We start from the raw sequence: 14,577 nt of genomic DNA on the forward strand, positions 1-14,577 counted from the left end.
TGTGTGTGTGTGTGTGTGTGCGTGTGTGCGTGTCTCTCTCTGTGTGTGTGTGCGTATCTACTGTATGTGTGTGTGTGTGTGTGCATGTCTCTGTGTGTGTGTGTGCTCTCCAGGCGCGGCTGGCCCACGTTGCAGCAGAAGCAGAGCTGAAGGTCCCGTTCGCCGGCGCGCTGCCCACCCGCCAGGCCCAGCTCAGCGCGCTGCGCGAGGAGGAGGAGTTTGACGTTCTGGTGGTGGGGGGAGGGGCCACCGGGTCAGGATGTGCCTTAGACTCTGTCACACGCAGTGAGTCAACACCATCATCAACACTAGGGCTGGCCGGCCATATGGACAACATCTAATATCATTTTTGTCCCAAGTACCTCAACATCGATAACCGCCGCGCCTCAAGACGGGTTGGGAGCCGGGGACCCCCAGGGGGTCCTTGGGGGGGGTCCCCAGCTAAATTATTTAACCCTTTTAAGACCGGGATACGCACGATTTCTTTGGCTATTCAAAAATAGCACATATACAAGCTCATAGCGCGGCACCGAGTGCCGCGCTATGAGCTTGTAGACCTGTTATTATTGTAAAAACGTGAAAATGTGTGCAAATCTTTGAATATCTATTGTTTTTAAGCGAACATTTGTAACTCAAATCTTTGCTTCTGGGGATTCTACAAATGTCTTCTAAATCCTAAAAAATATATATATATATATGTTGCTAAAATGTCACTGGTTCCAAACTTTTTCATGTCAAGGACCCCCAAAATTATATGTAGTTGGCCGCGGACCCCCATCTCAAAATATTTAGGTTCAGGGACCCCCAGAAGCAAAGATTTGGGTTACACAAAATATAAAATATATATAATATTCAAAGATTTGCACACATTTTCACAATAAAATAAAAAAAAGCAGATCTACAAGCTCGTAGCGCGGCACTCGGTGCCACGCTACGAGCTTGTATATCTGCTTTTTTTGAATAGCCGAAGAAATCTAAAAATGACACAGATGCTTCCCCGGTCTTAAAGGGTTAATATAGCGTCACAAACCTTCATATAATCTTAGGGGTCCTTGACATGAAAAAGTTTGACACTGTCGAAAGGCATGAGTAAAGAAGATACTGGAGCAAGCTCTGACAACTGAAGCGTTTCTTCTAGTAATAACAGGGTGCAGACTATAAGCATTCAATGTTACTACATCTTGAATAAATAATGAAAGAAAGTCTTCAATTGTCCGAGTTTGCTCCAGTGCCTCCTTTCTTCATACCTCAATATCAATATTTGACGACTTTATTGTATTGCGATAATATCAATTCTTTTTCCCTTTTCTTTTTTTGTAAAATGGCAAAAATAGCCCATCTACAAGCTTGTTGATGCTTTTTTTTGTTGTTGTTTGTTGTTTTTGGACAATGTTCAGAATGTCTTTATGTATAAAATAAGGCTTAAGTGATTAAAACTTGAAAAAGACAACACTTAGTATGCCATATCACGATATTACAATATCCCAAATCCTAGATGATATCTAGTCTGTTATGATATGGATATAATATTGATATATTGCCCAGTCCTAATCATCATCATCAGTGCATAGATGTGCATGCTTTCAAATGCTTTCACCCGCCACGGCATTACAAGAAACAAGAAATGACTGGGTTCTGTCATGATTACTGGATCACTCATAAAAATGGCATGGGAACAAACCCAGACCGCTTACTTTACAATGGCTGTATTCAAGTATTTGACCTTAAAGCACCCTACTGCCATCAATATATGTCATTGTTGTCTATACACAGCTTCAAGGAATGATAGCCAGCCAGCACTCATGTTCTGTCCATTCAGACACTTGTTATTTTATTATTAACGCATGCAGGCAACATGACAAACGGACGCGTTTCGGCTACGAAGCCTTCCTCGGCGTGAATTATAAGTGATACAACTCAGCTGTGTCATATTTAAGGTTTAAGGTTATGCTGAGTGCTGACTAATATAGAGTAAACATTTTGCTATACCATGCAAAGCAATACAAATTACACAAAATGTAAAAAAGGATTACAACCATCCACCTATTCACAGCTTCAGCCATATCATACGTAAACATAGACCATTTCCCTGATTAATCCATTTATTTTGTTTGTCTGAGAGGTTAGAATTATATAATATAATATCCATGAATTCAAGTCTCCATGGGGTGAACTATCCCTTTAAAAAAGTAATAATGTTATATTACTTGGAATCTAATTATTGGCTTAGGAATGCGACAAAAACAAAACAATATCCATGAATTCAAGTCTCCATGGGGTGACTAATTGATAGGAAAAAAAGTAATTTTGGGGGTTACTATCACTTTAAGGAGTAATATGTAATAATTAACATTACTCTATAAGTAATATTGCCCAACACTGAATATGACTAAGTATAAATCAGGATTTGATTGTTCTCCTCTCGTTGGAACGTAGACCTCAAGACCGCCATGGTGGAGAGAGATGATTTTTCGTCGGGAACGAGCAGCCGCAGCACCAAGCTGATCCACGGAGGAGTGCGCTACCTGCAGAAAGCCATCATGAAGCTGGATTATGAACAGGTACTGTAGGCATCTGTGTTTTTCAGGCCAAGGACCCCTCAGCTGAGAGAGATGAAGCAACTACATATTGTGCAAATTTGTTGCAGATTAAACCTTTTCATAGATTTCATAGCCTTGTTTTACAGCACTGTCATCAGTGTTGTGTCAATTAATGGTTTTGTTTGTATGTTGGGTATATGTTAACCCATTAAGACCTGAGGCGATTCTTAAAAATGTTTTCTAAATCCTAACAGCTTTTTGAAAAGAAATAGCAGATCTACAAGCTCATAGCGTGGCACTTGGTGCCGCGCTATGAGCTTGTAGATCTGCTATTTTTGAATAGCCAAAGAAATCTAAAGTGACACAGATGCGTTCCAGGTCTTAATGGGTTAATGTATATTTTCAGATATTTAACCACTTAAACCCTCAATACTTAGTAAACTTGACGTTTGGCTCTGTACTTGGTCCGCTTTTTTTCCTTCTACGCCAAACCTCTTTGCCGAAAATAGCAGATCTACAAGCTCACAGTGCGAGGGGTTGTGAGCTTGTAGATCTGCTATTTTCAGCTAATGTTTCCCTCAGAATAGGGTTGGGTTGAAGTAGTGGTTAATGTGTAAAAACACAAAGACTTGGCAGCCCCCCTGCAGTCACTCTGAGGACCCCCTAAGGGTCCCCGGAACCCCTGTTGAAGACCCCTGATCTATGGCATCTACACTGAAAACCCACAGTGTTCATTGAGAGAGTAAACATGAAGGGTCCATTAACACTGTATTCTACTGTAATGTACAGCAGGGGTCTACAGCTTTTATTTTTTCAGGCCAATTGACACAATTTGAGAAAGCCTTCCATTCATACAGTTGGATGGTACGTAGTCTCGCGTTACCACACTGTTGCCTCCCACAATTTTCAAATGTTTCCGGTCATACAGTCTGGGACTCGGAAGCTCTGATCATGATTAGAATATAAACCTGATGTGGAGCCTCCTCCCCACTTCCGTTTCGTCTTTACAGTCGCGCAAATGTATCCTAATATAAATACAAATCATCTAAGTATACATAGCTTGCTGCTAGGCAGAAATGGAAATTTAAAAGTAAAATGTAAAGATATTTTAAAATATATTTTCGTGAACCGAAGTGACAGTTTCCTCTCTCGGATTTTGGGAGTTGTAGTTCCAGACTCTATATAACATTCAGAGATTGTGGAATAGTTGTCTGGCTACGCGAGACTAGATGGTAGGTGTATTGTGGTCTTGCATAGAATGGTCAACTTGAGCTACAGTATTTCTGCCAGATATGCACATTTTGTGACCCAGACATGGTCCCTGGAATTCGCAGCCATACTGACATTGCCTACAGTATATAGTGCTGCTACGTGTGGACGATGGGTAGCCATCAGGGGACAGTTTAGAAAGAGGAAATATGAGGAAGACTGGACACAAAAGTATACAGGTGTGTTTTTTATGGACATTTTTAAACGGCATCCGTCTGTCTCTGGTTTTCTTGATGGCTTTGAAAAGTTCAAAGCCATCATGGGCCATTTTAGAAAGAGGAAAGATGAGTAAGGAAACAAATGCGGTCTATTTACAGCGGTGGCCTTGGAGATGATACTCATTTTAGACTTTATTCTTACCATCATTCCTACCTCATTCAAAGCAAATGAACTACAAATGAACAAGGACTGTTTGTCTTTAGAAACACAGCATGTGTTCTCCATCGTGCTTAGGGTGCCAGAACGTCCAGAAACGCCACTGTAGATGGTAATTACAGTGGTAATTAACAACAATTAACAATGGTAATTACCAGGAAATAATTCAGTTTGTGTCCAAGTACTGATTGGTTGGTCATGGTTCCTCAGTACATGATGGTGAAGGAGGCCCTTCATGAGCGAGCCAACCTGCTGGAGATTGCTCCTCACCTCTCTGGCCCGCTGCCCATCATGCTGCCTGTTTACAAGTAAGTCCTGACCTACAGTCTTACAGTCTCCACCAGGGGTCTTCAACGTTTTCAGGCCAAGGACCCCCTAGCTGAGAGAGAGATGAAGCAGGGACCCCCTACTCTATATTGTATAAAATTGTGTTTCAGATTAAACTGCTTTTGTTTACTTGGTCTGCTCTTTTCCCCCCTCTTTGCCAAAAATAGCAGATCTACAAGTTCACAACGCCTCACGCTGCGAGGCGTTGTGAGCTTGTAGATCTGCTATTTTTGTCTAAAGTTCCCCACAGAAAAAGGGATGTTAGTGTTCAAGTGGTTAAGGTAAAAACAAAACAAAAAATCTTATCACACACAGATTTGGCGGACCCCCTGTAGTAACTCTGAGGACCCCCTAGGGGTCCCGGACCCCCTGTTGAAGACCCCTGGTCTACACTACAGTGCACAAGTTTACCACTTCGACCCATCGACTATTTGAAAATAGCCACGGGTCACGTTGGCATAGGAGCTTGTAGATCTGCTATTTTCAAAAATATAAATATGCATTTTTGGAATATTCTGGAAACATTTTCACAACACAGATCTTGCACGGGGTGGTCCCTGGGTGATTTCTTCACCTGGTCACGATATGTAGAACAGCAGGAACAATAATACTAAAGCTTCATCATTTTACATATTGTGTTGATTGTTTTCAAACATTTTCAGTCGTGAGGTTTTATTTTTGCTTTATGTGTGCATTTCCCAAGATGGTGGCAGCTGCCTTACTACTGGGCGGGCATCAAGATGTACGACCTGGTGGCCGGCTCCCAGTGTGTGAAGAGCAGCTACGTGCTCAGCAAGTCCAGAGCCCTGGAGCTGTTCCCCATGCTGAAGAGAGACAAGCTGGTGGGAGCCATCGTCTACTATGATGGTGAGTAGAGTTGTTCCGTTAACCCTAACTGACCAGTGAGCCTCTGCCCACAGTTTGGGATTCACTGCTTTAGAGCAGGGGTCTTCAATGTTTTTCAGGCCAAGGCGCTGAGAGAGAGATGAAGCAGCATCATATTTGTCTCCGCCAGGAGACTATGTTTTCGTTCTCGTCCTTCCGTGTGTCCACCAAGCTAATATTGGTCAAGCTTCACGTGACACGTGACAATATGTTGAAAGGGTGTGCTTTGATTGGCTAGCGAGACGCATGATGAAATAGAGGCCTATAAATATGTGTGTCACTTCAAACGATCATTTATATCTTTTGAAGTGAGGTAAGACAGGGTTAATCAGGAACAGTACTGGCGGACAGTACCTGTGCTCCGAGGAGCACATTGTCTAGTCTTTTCACTGTACCTGTTTATTTTGTGTGTGTGTCCAGTGGCGTCAGTTCAGCAAAAGCTAAGGTATGGCAAGGTTAGGGTTGCCAACTCTCAGATATTGAAATAAGGGACACCTATTTACACATCGCACTTGTTACCTAGTAACAAGTGGGACTTGAATTGAAATGAATTGAATTCATAGATATTTTGTTTGTCACATTCCCAAGGCAATAATCTGATGACCAGCGCACGGGTAGCCAGTGGTTCCGGTAGGAGACACAAAGAAGACTCTTCGTGTCTCCTACCGGAACCGCTGCCGGTCATCAAATTATTGGCTTAGGAATGCAAAAAAGAAAAAAAAATCCATGAATTCAAGTCTCCATGGGGTGAGTAATCGATAGAAAAAAAGTCATTTTGGGGTGAACTATCCCTTTAAGCCTTAACTGCCCCCCCCCCCTCACCCCCCATGTACTCATCATAGGTCGAAGGTGTAAAAACACATTGGATATGGTTTTGTGACTGTCAGAAGCCATCATGTCTTCAGAGCTTCTATTTGATAAGATGAGAGACAGCATTATAATATGATAGACTATAAAAGACACAACAGCGTCTGTAGGCTCGAACCACAAGCACTGACATGTTACGTACATTCTGCTGCTTCTTACGACTGAAAACATCGCTAGGTCAATAATGTGTGATCGAGCCGTAATCCTCGCGTAATCCTCACATCTTCTGTGCAGATTATGTGCGACTGAAAGAAACACACAAAGTAAAAAAACTAAAAATCACCCACAGTAGCGCTCAGAAGCAGCCTGTAGCTCTTCACATCACTGGTCCTTAATCCACTAAGATCTGTGTCATTTTAACATTTCTTTGGCTATTCAAAAAATAGCAGATCTACAAGCTCATAGCGCGGCACTCGGTGCCGCGCTATGAGCTTGTAGAGCTGCAATTTTTGGAAAAATAGAGCTGCTATTTTTGGAAAAATGTGTGCAAATCTTTGAATATCTGTGTTTTATGCGAACATTTTTAACTCCGATCTTTGCTTCTGGGGGGGGGGGCCAAATACATATCATTTTGTGGGTCCTTGACATGGAAAAGTTGGAGCACTGCACCTCTGATAATAGCAACATACTGTTAGGATTTAGAAAAGATTTTTAGATGTGTATTTGGCCGCGGACCCCCATCTCAAAATGTTTTGTTCCAGGGACCCCCCCCCCCCCCCCCCCCCATGAAGCAAAGATTTGAGTTACAAATGTTCGCTTAAAAAAAAAAAATGAGCTTGTAGATCTGCTATTTTTGAAAAGCCTAAGTATAAAATAATGGTTAAAGTGGTTAAAATCTAAAATGACAAATGCGTTCCCGGTCTTAATGGGTTAACCAACAATGTGTTGACAGGCTGCTGGGAAGACCTGTGCCCCGTGGCACAGAAAGGGCGTTGGGGGGGGTGGGGGGGGGGGTGAGGGTATGTGTCGCCCTAGATTGGCACAGAAGACGGCCGACCATGTGCTACGTCTCTGGCTGGGAGCCGTCTTCTCTTTATTCACATGACGGAAATAGCAGGTTTGTGTCCACAGGGACCATGTTAATGCTCCACTTCCCCCGGTATTTCAGCGTCTACGTCAGGATGCGAGGGGGGGTCCTATAGCTCGGCTATTAAGGCTGATATGATTTTATACGATTAATTTAGCTCTCCAAAAATCTGTTATTGTACCTGAGAAAAACAAACGTGTAACTTTTCAATTTTTATTTTCCGGTGGAAATGTCCAAAACTGTTACTTTTCAGGATGCGAATGCAAATTCAAAAATAGCAAAAAAAAAATGCAGATCGACAAGCTCAAAAAAGTGTCGTGTTTTGAGCTTGTAGATCTGCTATTTTGGATGCGTTTGTGTGACGCTGTAGTATGATCAAGTAGGGAGTTCATTTACGAAAAAAAAACACAAAATGTTTATATATGGAGAGAAGCGGTTTCTGCCCGACAACAACGCATAACCATCTAAAGGTATACAATGTGTACTTTGTATTTATTGGGACATCTTAATGTCTTTATTTTACAGTCCTAATGCATTTAATTAACCACCTCAACCTTATGTACTTCCTTCATCGGAGTCCCCCAGGGTTGTATACTTGGCCCCCTCCCTTTTTTCCCTCTACACCAAATACTGAATATAGCCGATCTACTATAGCTCACAATTGTCGCATTGCTGGCGTGTTGTGAGCTTGTAGATCTGCTATTTTCATGGAATGTTCGCCTATTGTGACATGCCCAGAATAGGGCGGTAGGGTTCAAGTGGCTATAAATAGGTAGACAGACAGACAGACAGACAGACAGAACTTAATCAATCCCTGTCGGTGTCATGTAAAATGTAATGTAAAGTTTAAAAGGTCAAATGTTATACACAACAAAGTAAGAGAAGACTCAGTTAATTGAGCCCGTCTAACATGGCTGTCTGGAACTCACCAGAAACCAACTGCAAGGCTGCAAACACTGAGAGAAATGTCTCTGTGCAAAGTGGCCTTTGTTTGATTTTCACCTCCCCCTCCCCCCACCCCTGGTCTTGTGAGGAAGGGGGGGCTGTGGGTTGGGGGGTTGGGGGGGGGGCATGCAGGATTTTCTCCAATTATGCCGTCTGGAACAATCACGGCCGTGACATTTTAGAATCTGACCTTCTCTTCCACCGGCACTGAGGAGAGGAGAGGAGAGGAGAAAAGAAAAGTGGAGTCTAGGAGCTCGAGATAGATAACATTGCCAGCTGCCTAATGTATAGTCTGCATTGTCTGAATGTAGTATATAGTATACAAGTCCTGTCCTGTGTGTCCATGTACTTTGTCTGTAGTCCTGTGATAATAATACACTTATATTTGTCTAGCACAGTGATTCTCAACCTATTTGATTTGGATTCTAACCCTAACCCATAACTCTCAGAGGTACGGACCTGTAAGAGTCCATTTGGTTCCATTTGCACACTCTCAGAGTTACAAACCTGTAAGGGTCCATTTGGACCGCTGGTCTAGCAACAGTATTAGTAGTTCACCCAAAAAATGACTTATTTTCTATCAATTACACACCCGAGAATCGATATCACGCCTGTGTGAAGTCCGCCCTGCCTCTCCTCACTGTCCTCGCTCTCCTTCCACAGGGCAGCACAACGACGCCCGTATGAACCTGGCCATCGCCCTCACCGCCGTGCGCCACGGAGCCGCCGTGGCCAACTACACCGAGGTGCTCCACCTGCTGAAGAAGACCGACCCGCAGACGGGCACGGAGAGGGTGTGCGGCGCCCACTGTAGAGACGTTCTCACCGGTGTGTGTGTGTGTGTGTGTGTGTGTGTGAGAAGATTGATATATTAACCCATTAAGACCTGAGGCAATTCTTAAAAATGTTTTCTAAATCCTAACAGTTTTTTGAAAAAAATCTAAAAGAAAATCTTTCAAGATTTTTCAAAAATAGCAGATCTACAAGCTCATAGCGCGGCACTCTGTGCCTGATGGAGGGGAAAGGAACTGGTTGGAATAACGTGTTCCTTCCACGCGCTACGTCCTACCGGGGGAAACTCCCCCCGTCAGGTGATAAGAAGCGGCCTGCTAGTTACTCATGCATTGAAGGAGGCATGACAAAGTGTTCTGAAGACCTACCTACAGTGCCTTGCAAAAGTATTCAACCCCCTTGGCTGTTTACCTATTTTTTTACATTACAACCTGTAATTTAAATGTTTTTTTAATCAGAATTTTATTTGATGAATCTGCGCGGAATAGTCTTAGTTTTGAAATGAAATGAGAAATAGGATAGAAAAAAGGATTTAAAAAAATAAAGAACTGATAATTGGCATGTGCATATGTATTTACCCCCTTTGTTATGAAGCCCCTAAAACGTTCTGGTGCAACCAATTACCTTCAGAAGTCACATAATTAGTGAAATTAGTCAGGGTTGGGTTATAAAAAAAATATCCAAATCTTTTTCATAATCAAATGAAAAGAACATGGCACCACAACAAACCTGCCAAGAGAGGGCCGCCCACCAAAACTCACGGACCGGGCAAGGAGGGCATTAATCAGAGAGGCAGCACAGAGACCAAAGGTAACCCTGGATGAGTTCCACAGCAGAGACTGGAGTATCTGTCCATAGGACCACAATTAGCCGTACACTCCATAGAGCTGGGCTTTATGGAAGAGTGGCCAGAAGAAAGCCATTTCTTTCAGCTAAAAATAAGAAGACACGTTTTGAGTTTGCAAAAAGGCATGTCGGAGGCTCCCAAAATGTATGGAGGAAGGTGCTCTGGTCAGATGAGACTAAAATTTAACTTTTTGGCCATCATGGAAAACGCTATGTCTGGCGCACACTCAACACATCCCATCAACCCAAGAACACCATCCCCACAGTGAAACATGGTGGCCAAGAAGTTCAATTTTAGTCTCATCTGACCAGAGCACCTTCCTCTCTGATTAATGCCCTCCGTGCCCGGTCCGTGAGTTTTGGTGGGCGGCCCTCTCTTGGCAGGTTTGTTGTGGTGCCATGTTCTTTTCATTTGATTATGATGGATTTGATGGTGCTCCTGGGGATCATCAAAGATTTGGATATTTTTTTTATAACCCAACCCTGACTCATTTCACTAATTATGTGACTTCTGAAGGTAATTGGTTGCACCAGAACTTTTTAGCGGCTTCATAACAAAGGGGGTGAATACATATGCACATGCCAATTATCAGTTCTTTATTTTTAAAAATCCTTTTTTTAATATATATATTTCTCATTTCATTTCAAAACTAAGACTATTTCGTGCAGATTCATCAAATAAAATTCTGATTAAAAAAACATTTAAATTACAGGTTGTAATGTAACAAAATAGGTAAACAGCCAAGGGGGGTGAATACTTTTGCAAGGCACTGTAAATCTAGCTCTATCCCCCTTAAATGACTTGACTTCCCCTGCATTTGAGGACCTCTTATTTTGTAGCTGTATGTTGAATGTCTACAAGGATATTTTCCTTGTAGCTGTTTTTTTGTGTGCTGACATTCAGCCACAAAAACAGGGCTGAAACATAGACTGATCCATAATGACTTTTATTGGCCAAGTACGTTTATACGAAGTGTACAATGACTTTCACTCAGTTGGTTGCTCACATAAACTAGGAAAATATACAAATATACAACAGTATTATAAAAAAGGGGGATGAGTTTAAAAAAAGTTAATAAAGTAGAAGTAGAATGGCCTATAATCTTTGGGGCGTTCTACTAGAATCTTCTACTAGAATCTCTCGTGCCCGCTCTCATGTTGTCCTATCTGTCTCGCCCTGGTCCAGGAGATGAGTTTGACGTGAGGGCCAAGTGTGTGATCAACGCCACGGGCCCCTTCACCGACTCTCTGAGGAAGATGGACAACCAGAAGTTGGAGAACATCTGCCAGCCCAGCGCCGGAGTTCACATTGTGATCCCTGGATACTACAGGTACAACACGACACGACACAAGGGCCTAAAACTTCACTATCTCACATTTGCGCGAAAGTGCGAAATAAAAAGAAAATACAAGAGAGATGTGATGTGATCTATACGTGATCACACACGTCTACGTCGATAATGTGCAGAACACATTTACCGAGCTCACCAAAGCATGCTGGGATGTGTGGCTTCCATGAGTATATAGGACCTTAGCTATTACAACACAGACACAACACACCAATATGCTGCTCTTTCTTCTCCTTCTCTTCCTCAAGTCAGGCTTTTAAAGTTCACCGAAGCTTATTGAGCCAAACCCGAGGGAGCCTCTAGCCAACACAGCCCTTTGAACGGCATCGGAAATGCCAGACACCTAATTCTTTCTCTCTCTCTCTCTCTCTCTCTCTCTCTCTCTCTCTCTCTCTCTCTCTCTCTCTCTCATATCTTCTTCCCCTTCCTCTATATGCCCCCCCCCACCCACTGCTATCTCTACTCTTCATCTGTCCTCCCCCAATTGTTCTTCTTACGGCCTCTGTCCTCCTTCCACACACCCTCCTCTTCCTCCCCGCTAAACTTTCCGTCTTCGTCTTCTTTGACGGTTTTGACCGGCTCCTCTTTACCTTAACTAATCCCATCTCACTGTGCTAGTCTGGGTTGGCTCGAGGTAGAAGACAAGAGTGCAGCATCTTATAATGGGCCTGGTCTTTAAAGGAGTAGTTCACCCGAAAAATGACTTATTTTCTATCAATAACACACCCCATGAAGCCTTGAATTCATGGACAGTTATTTAACGACCTTTTTTTTCCTACCTATTAGTCACCCTTTAGAGACTTGAATTCATAGATATTTTTTAGTTTTTGTCGCAGTTTTAGTTTTGATGACCAGCAGACCAGTAGGCAGCGGTTCCGGTAGGAGACACAAAGGAGACTCTTTGTGTCTCCTACCGGAACCGCTGCTGGTCATCAAATTATAGTTGACAAAAATGAAAAAATAATCCATGAATTCAAGTCTCCATGGGGTGACTAATCGATAGAAAAAAAGTAATTTGGGGTTAATAAAGTATTCAATCAATCAATCAATCCTGCTTTGTCCCACCCCCTCCCCTCTTTCCACTCAGTCCTGACAACATGGGCCTGTTGGACCCGGCCACCAGTGACGGCCGCGTCATCTTCTTCCTGCCGTGGCAGAAGATGACCATCGCCGGCACCACCGACTCGCCCACCAGCGTGACGGCCCACCCCACGCCCTCCGAGGACGACATCAACTTCATCCTGAGCGAGATCCGCCATTACCTCAGCCCCGACGTGGAAGGTTAGAGCCAAAGATGGTGGATTTTAGAAAGATTACCATTACCTCAGCCCTGATGTGGAAGGTATAGAGCCAAAGATGGTGGATTTTAGAAAGATTACCATTACCTCAGCCCTGATGTGGAAGGTTAGAGCCAAAGATGGTGGATTTTTTTTGCGGTGCCATCCGCTCTACATTTGACTTTGTCTGTGTGTCCGTCCGTCCATCCGTCCCTCTGTCCATATGTTATGTCCGTCCGTATGTTATGTCCGTCCGTATGTTTGAACACGGCAAAGAAGCAACACATGCGCCACTTCAACACACACACAAGCCAATACTGCACACATGCGCACACACGAACACACGCACATACACACACACACACACACACACACACACACACACTTGACGTCCGTATGTCTGTCCGTATGTTATGTCCGTCCGTTTGAGCACTGCATTTAAACAGCTATAACTCCAGTTCGCAGCATGCTACGGAGTACAAATTTTGTACATGGACTAAAACCACCAATAGGCACAAACTGAAATTAATTAAGCCCCGCCCCCTCTGTCTTCCTATTGGCTGGGCTTTAAACAGCCGTTAGTCCAGTTTGCCGCATGCCACCAAGTCCAAATTTGGTATGTGGACTTAGACCACCAATAGGGACGAACTGTAATTACTTAAGCCCCGCCCCCTCTGTCTGCCCATTGGCTGGCCTTTAAACAGCCATTATTCCAGTTTGCAGCATGCTACCAAGTACAAATTTGGTAAGTGGACTCAGACCACCAATAGGGACAAACTGAAATTAGTTAAGCCCCGCCCCAAAGGCACCGCTTCCTTCACACAGGCTAGAATAAAAAAGAAGGATGGATTACAGGGGCGTGTCCCAGCGTAGTACCGGGGTATTGCACATGCGCAGTAAAATCCTGCCTGAACATACAAAAAGGCTCAGTAGATGGCAGCGTGTGACCCTTAAACGGTAATGTTTGTTTTGTGTCACTTCAGTAGCCACGGAGACCTGCTGAAGATCTTTATTTGCTGAAATTAAATGTTAATATGGCCAAAACAAGTAGGCCTATTTAGTGCCATAATAGGCACAATTGTGTGGCATGTCACTGAATGAATATTAGCCCAAACTTGGATATGGGGGTTTATGTCACTTTGTTGTTGTTCTTTATAACTATGTAAGTCATTTAGTCCACTTGTGTATTAGAATTACAAACCTCCAGCTGTTTAGGTGCAGCGTGCTGAGTGGAGAGAACAACAAACACACACCTCGACCGACTGAGAAGGGATCCTGGGGTTTTTTATGTAGCGCCTCTGCTGGAACACTCCGTCGTGCACTTCCTGATAACACTGCGCATGTGCAATACCCCGGTACTACGCTGGGACACGCCCCTGTAATCCATCCTTCTTTTTTATTCTAGCACACAGGGTGTGATTTTTTAAAGATACGCCATCCCAGTTGTAGCCACTAGAGGGTGAAATGGTACACAAATGGTCTCCTATATCTGATGGCAGATTTCACGAACGTCCGATGTTTACTGTGCTGCAGAATAGGCTTCGTTTGCGGTCTGTAGAGACCAATGGCGTGACGCTGTCCATATTAGTTTTCATGGTCTGTTGGTGAAACGCTGTGTGTGTGTGTGTGTGTGTGTGCCTGTCTGTTTGTCCCCAGTGCGTCGAGGGGACGTGCTGGCAGCGTGGAGTGGCATCCGACCCCTGGTCACCGACCCCAACTCTAAAGACACCCAGTCCATCTGCAGGAACCACATCGTCAACATCAGTGACAGTGGACTGGTCACCATCGCTGGTCAGTGTGTGTGTGTGTGTGAGAGAGAGAGAGAGAGAGAGTATATTACTTAGGTTTTCTATGTACTTTAGGGCAGTAGTTCTCAAACTTTTTCGAGCGAAGGACCCCCAAATATGTTTGGCTGTGGACCCCCATCTGAAAACGTTTTGCGCCAGCGACCAGCAGAAGAGTAGATTTGTGTAAAAAAAAAAAAAAAAGCAAAATTATTCAAAATTACTATTATTGTTGTCGATATTTTTCAAAATGTAAAAAAGCTTGTAGATCTGCTATTTTTGAATAGCCAACAT

The 14,577-nt window shown here is 43.4% G+C and overlaps 1 protein-coding gene across 3 annotated transcripts in view; it reads left to right on the forward strand.

Annotated features, from left to right (window-relative positions):
* gpd2 (glycerol-3-phosphate dehydrogenase 2 (mitochondrial)) overlaps positions 1-14,577 on the forward strand; it is a 41,886-nt gene that overhangs the window by 13,792 nt on the left and 13,517 nt on the right. For all 3 annotated transcript variants that reach the window (XM_084050606.1, XM_084050607.1, XM_084050608.1), the window contains 8 exons: positions 114-285; positions 2,437-2,561; positions 4,395-4,492; positions 5,215-5,378; positions 8,899-9,063; positions 11,060-11,204; positions 12,310-12,503; positions 14,156-14,290. In XM_084050606.1, the coding sequence (XP_083906732.1) occupies positions 114-285; positions 2,437-2,561; positions 4,395-4,492; positions 5,215-5,378; positions 8,899-9,063; positions 11,060-11,204; positions 12,310-12,503; positions 14,156-14,290 (1,198 nt within the window). The remainder of the gene's footprint in view (positions 1-113; positions 286-2,436; positions 2,562-4,394; positions 4,493-5,214; positions 5,379-8,898; positions 9,064-11,059; positions 11,205-12,309; positions 12,504-14,155; positions 14,291-14,577) is intronic.

The sequence above is a fragment of the Gymnoscopelus microlampas genome, assembly GCF_963454915.1.
Source record: "Gymnoscopelus microlampas genome assembly, chromosome: 24".
In the NCBI taxonomy this organism is placed as follows: Eukaryota; Metazoa; Chordata; class Actinopteri; order Myctophiformes; family Myctophidae; genus Gymnoscopelus; species Gymnoscopelus microlampas.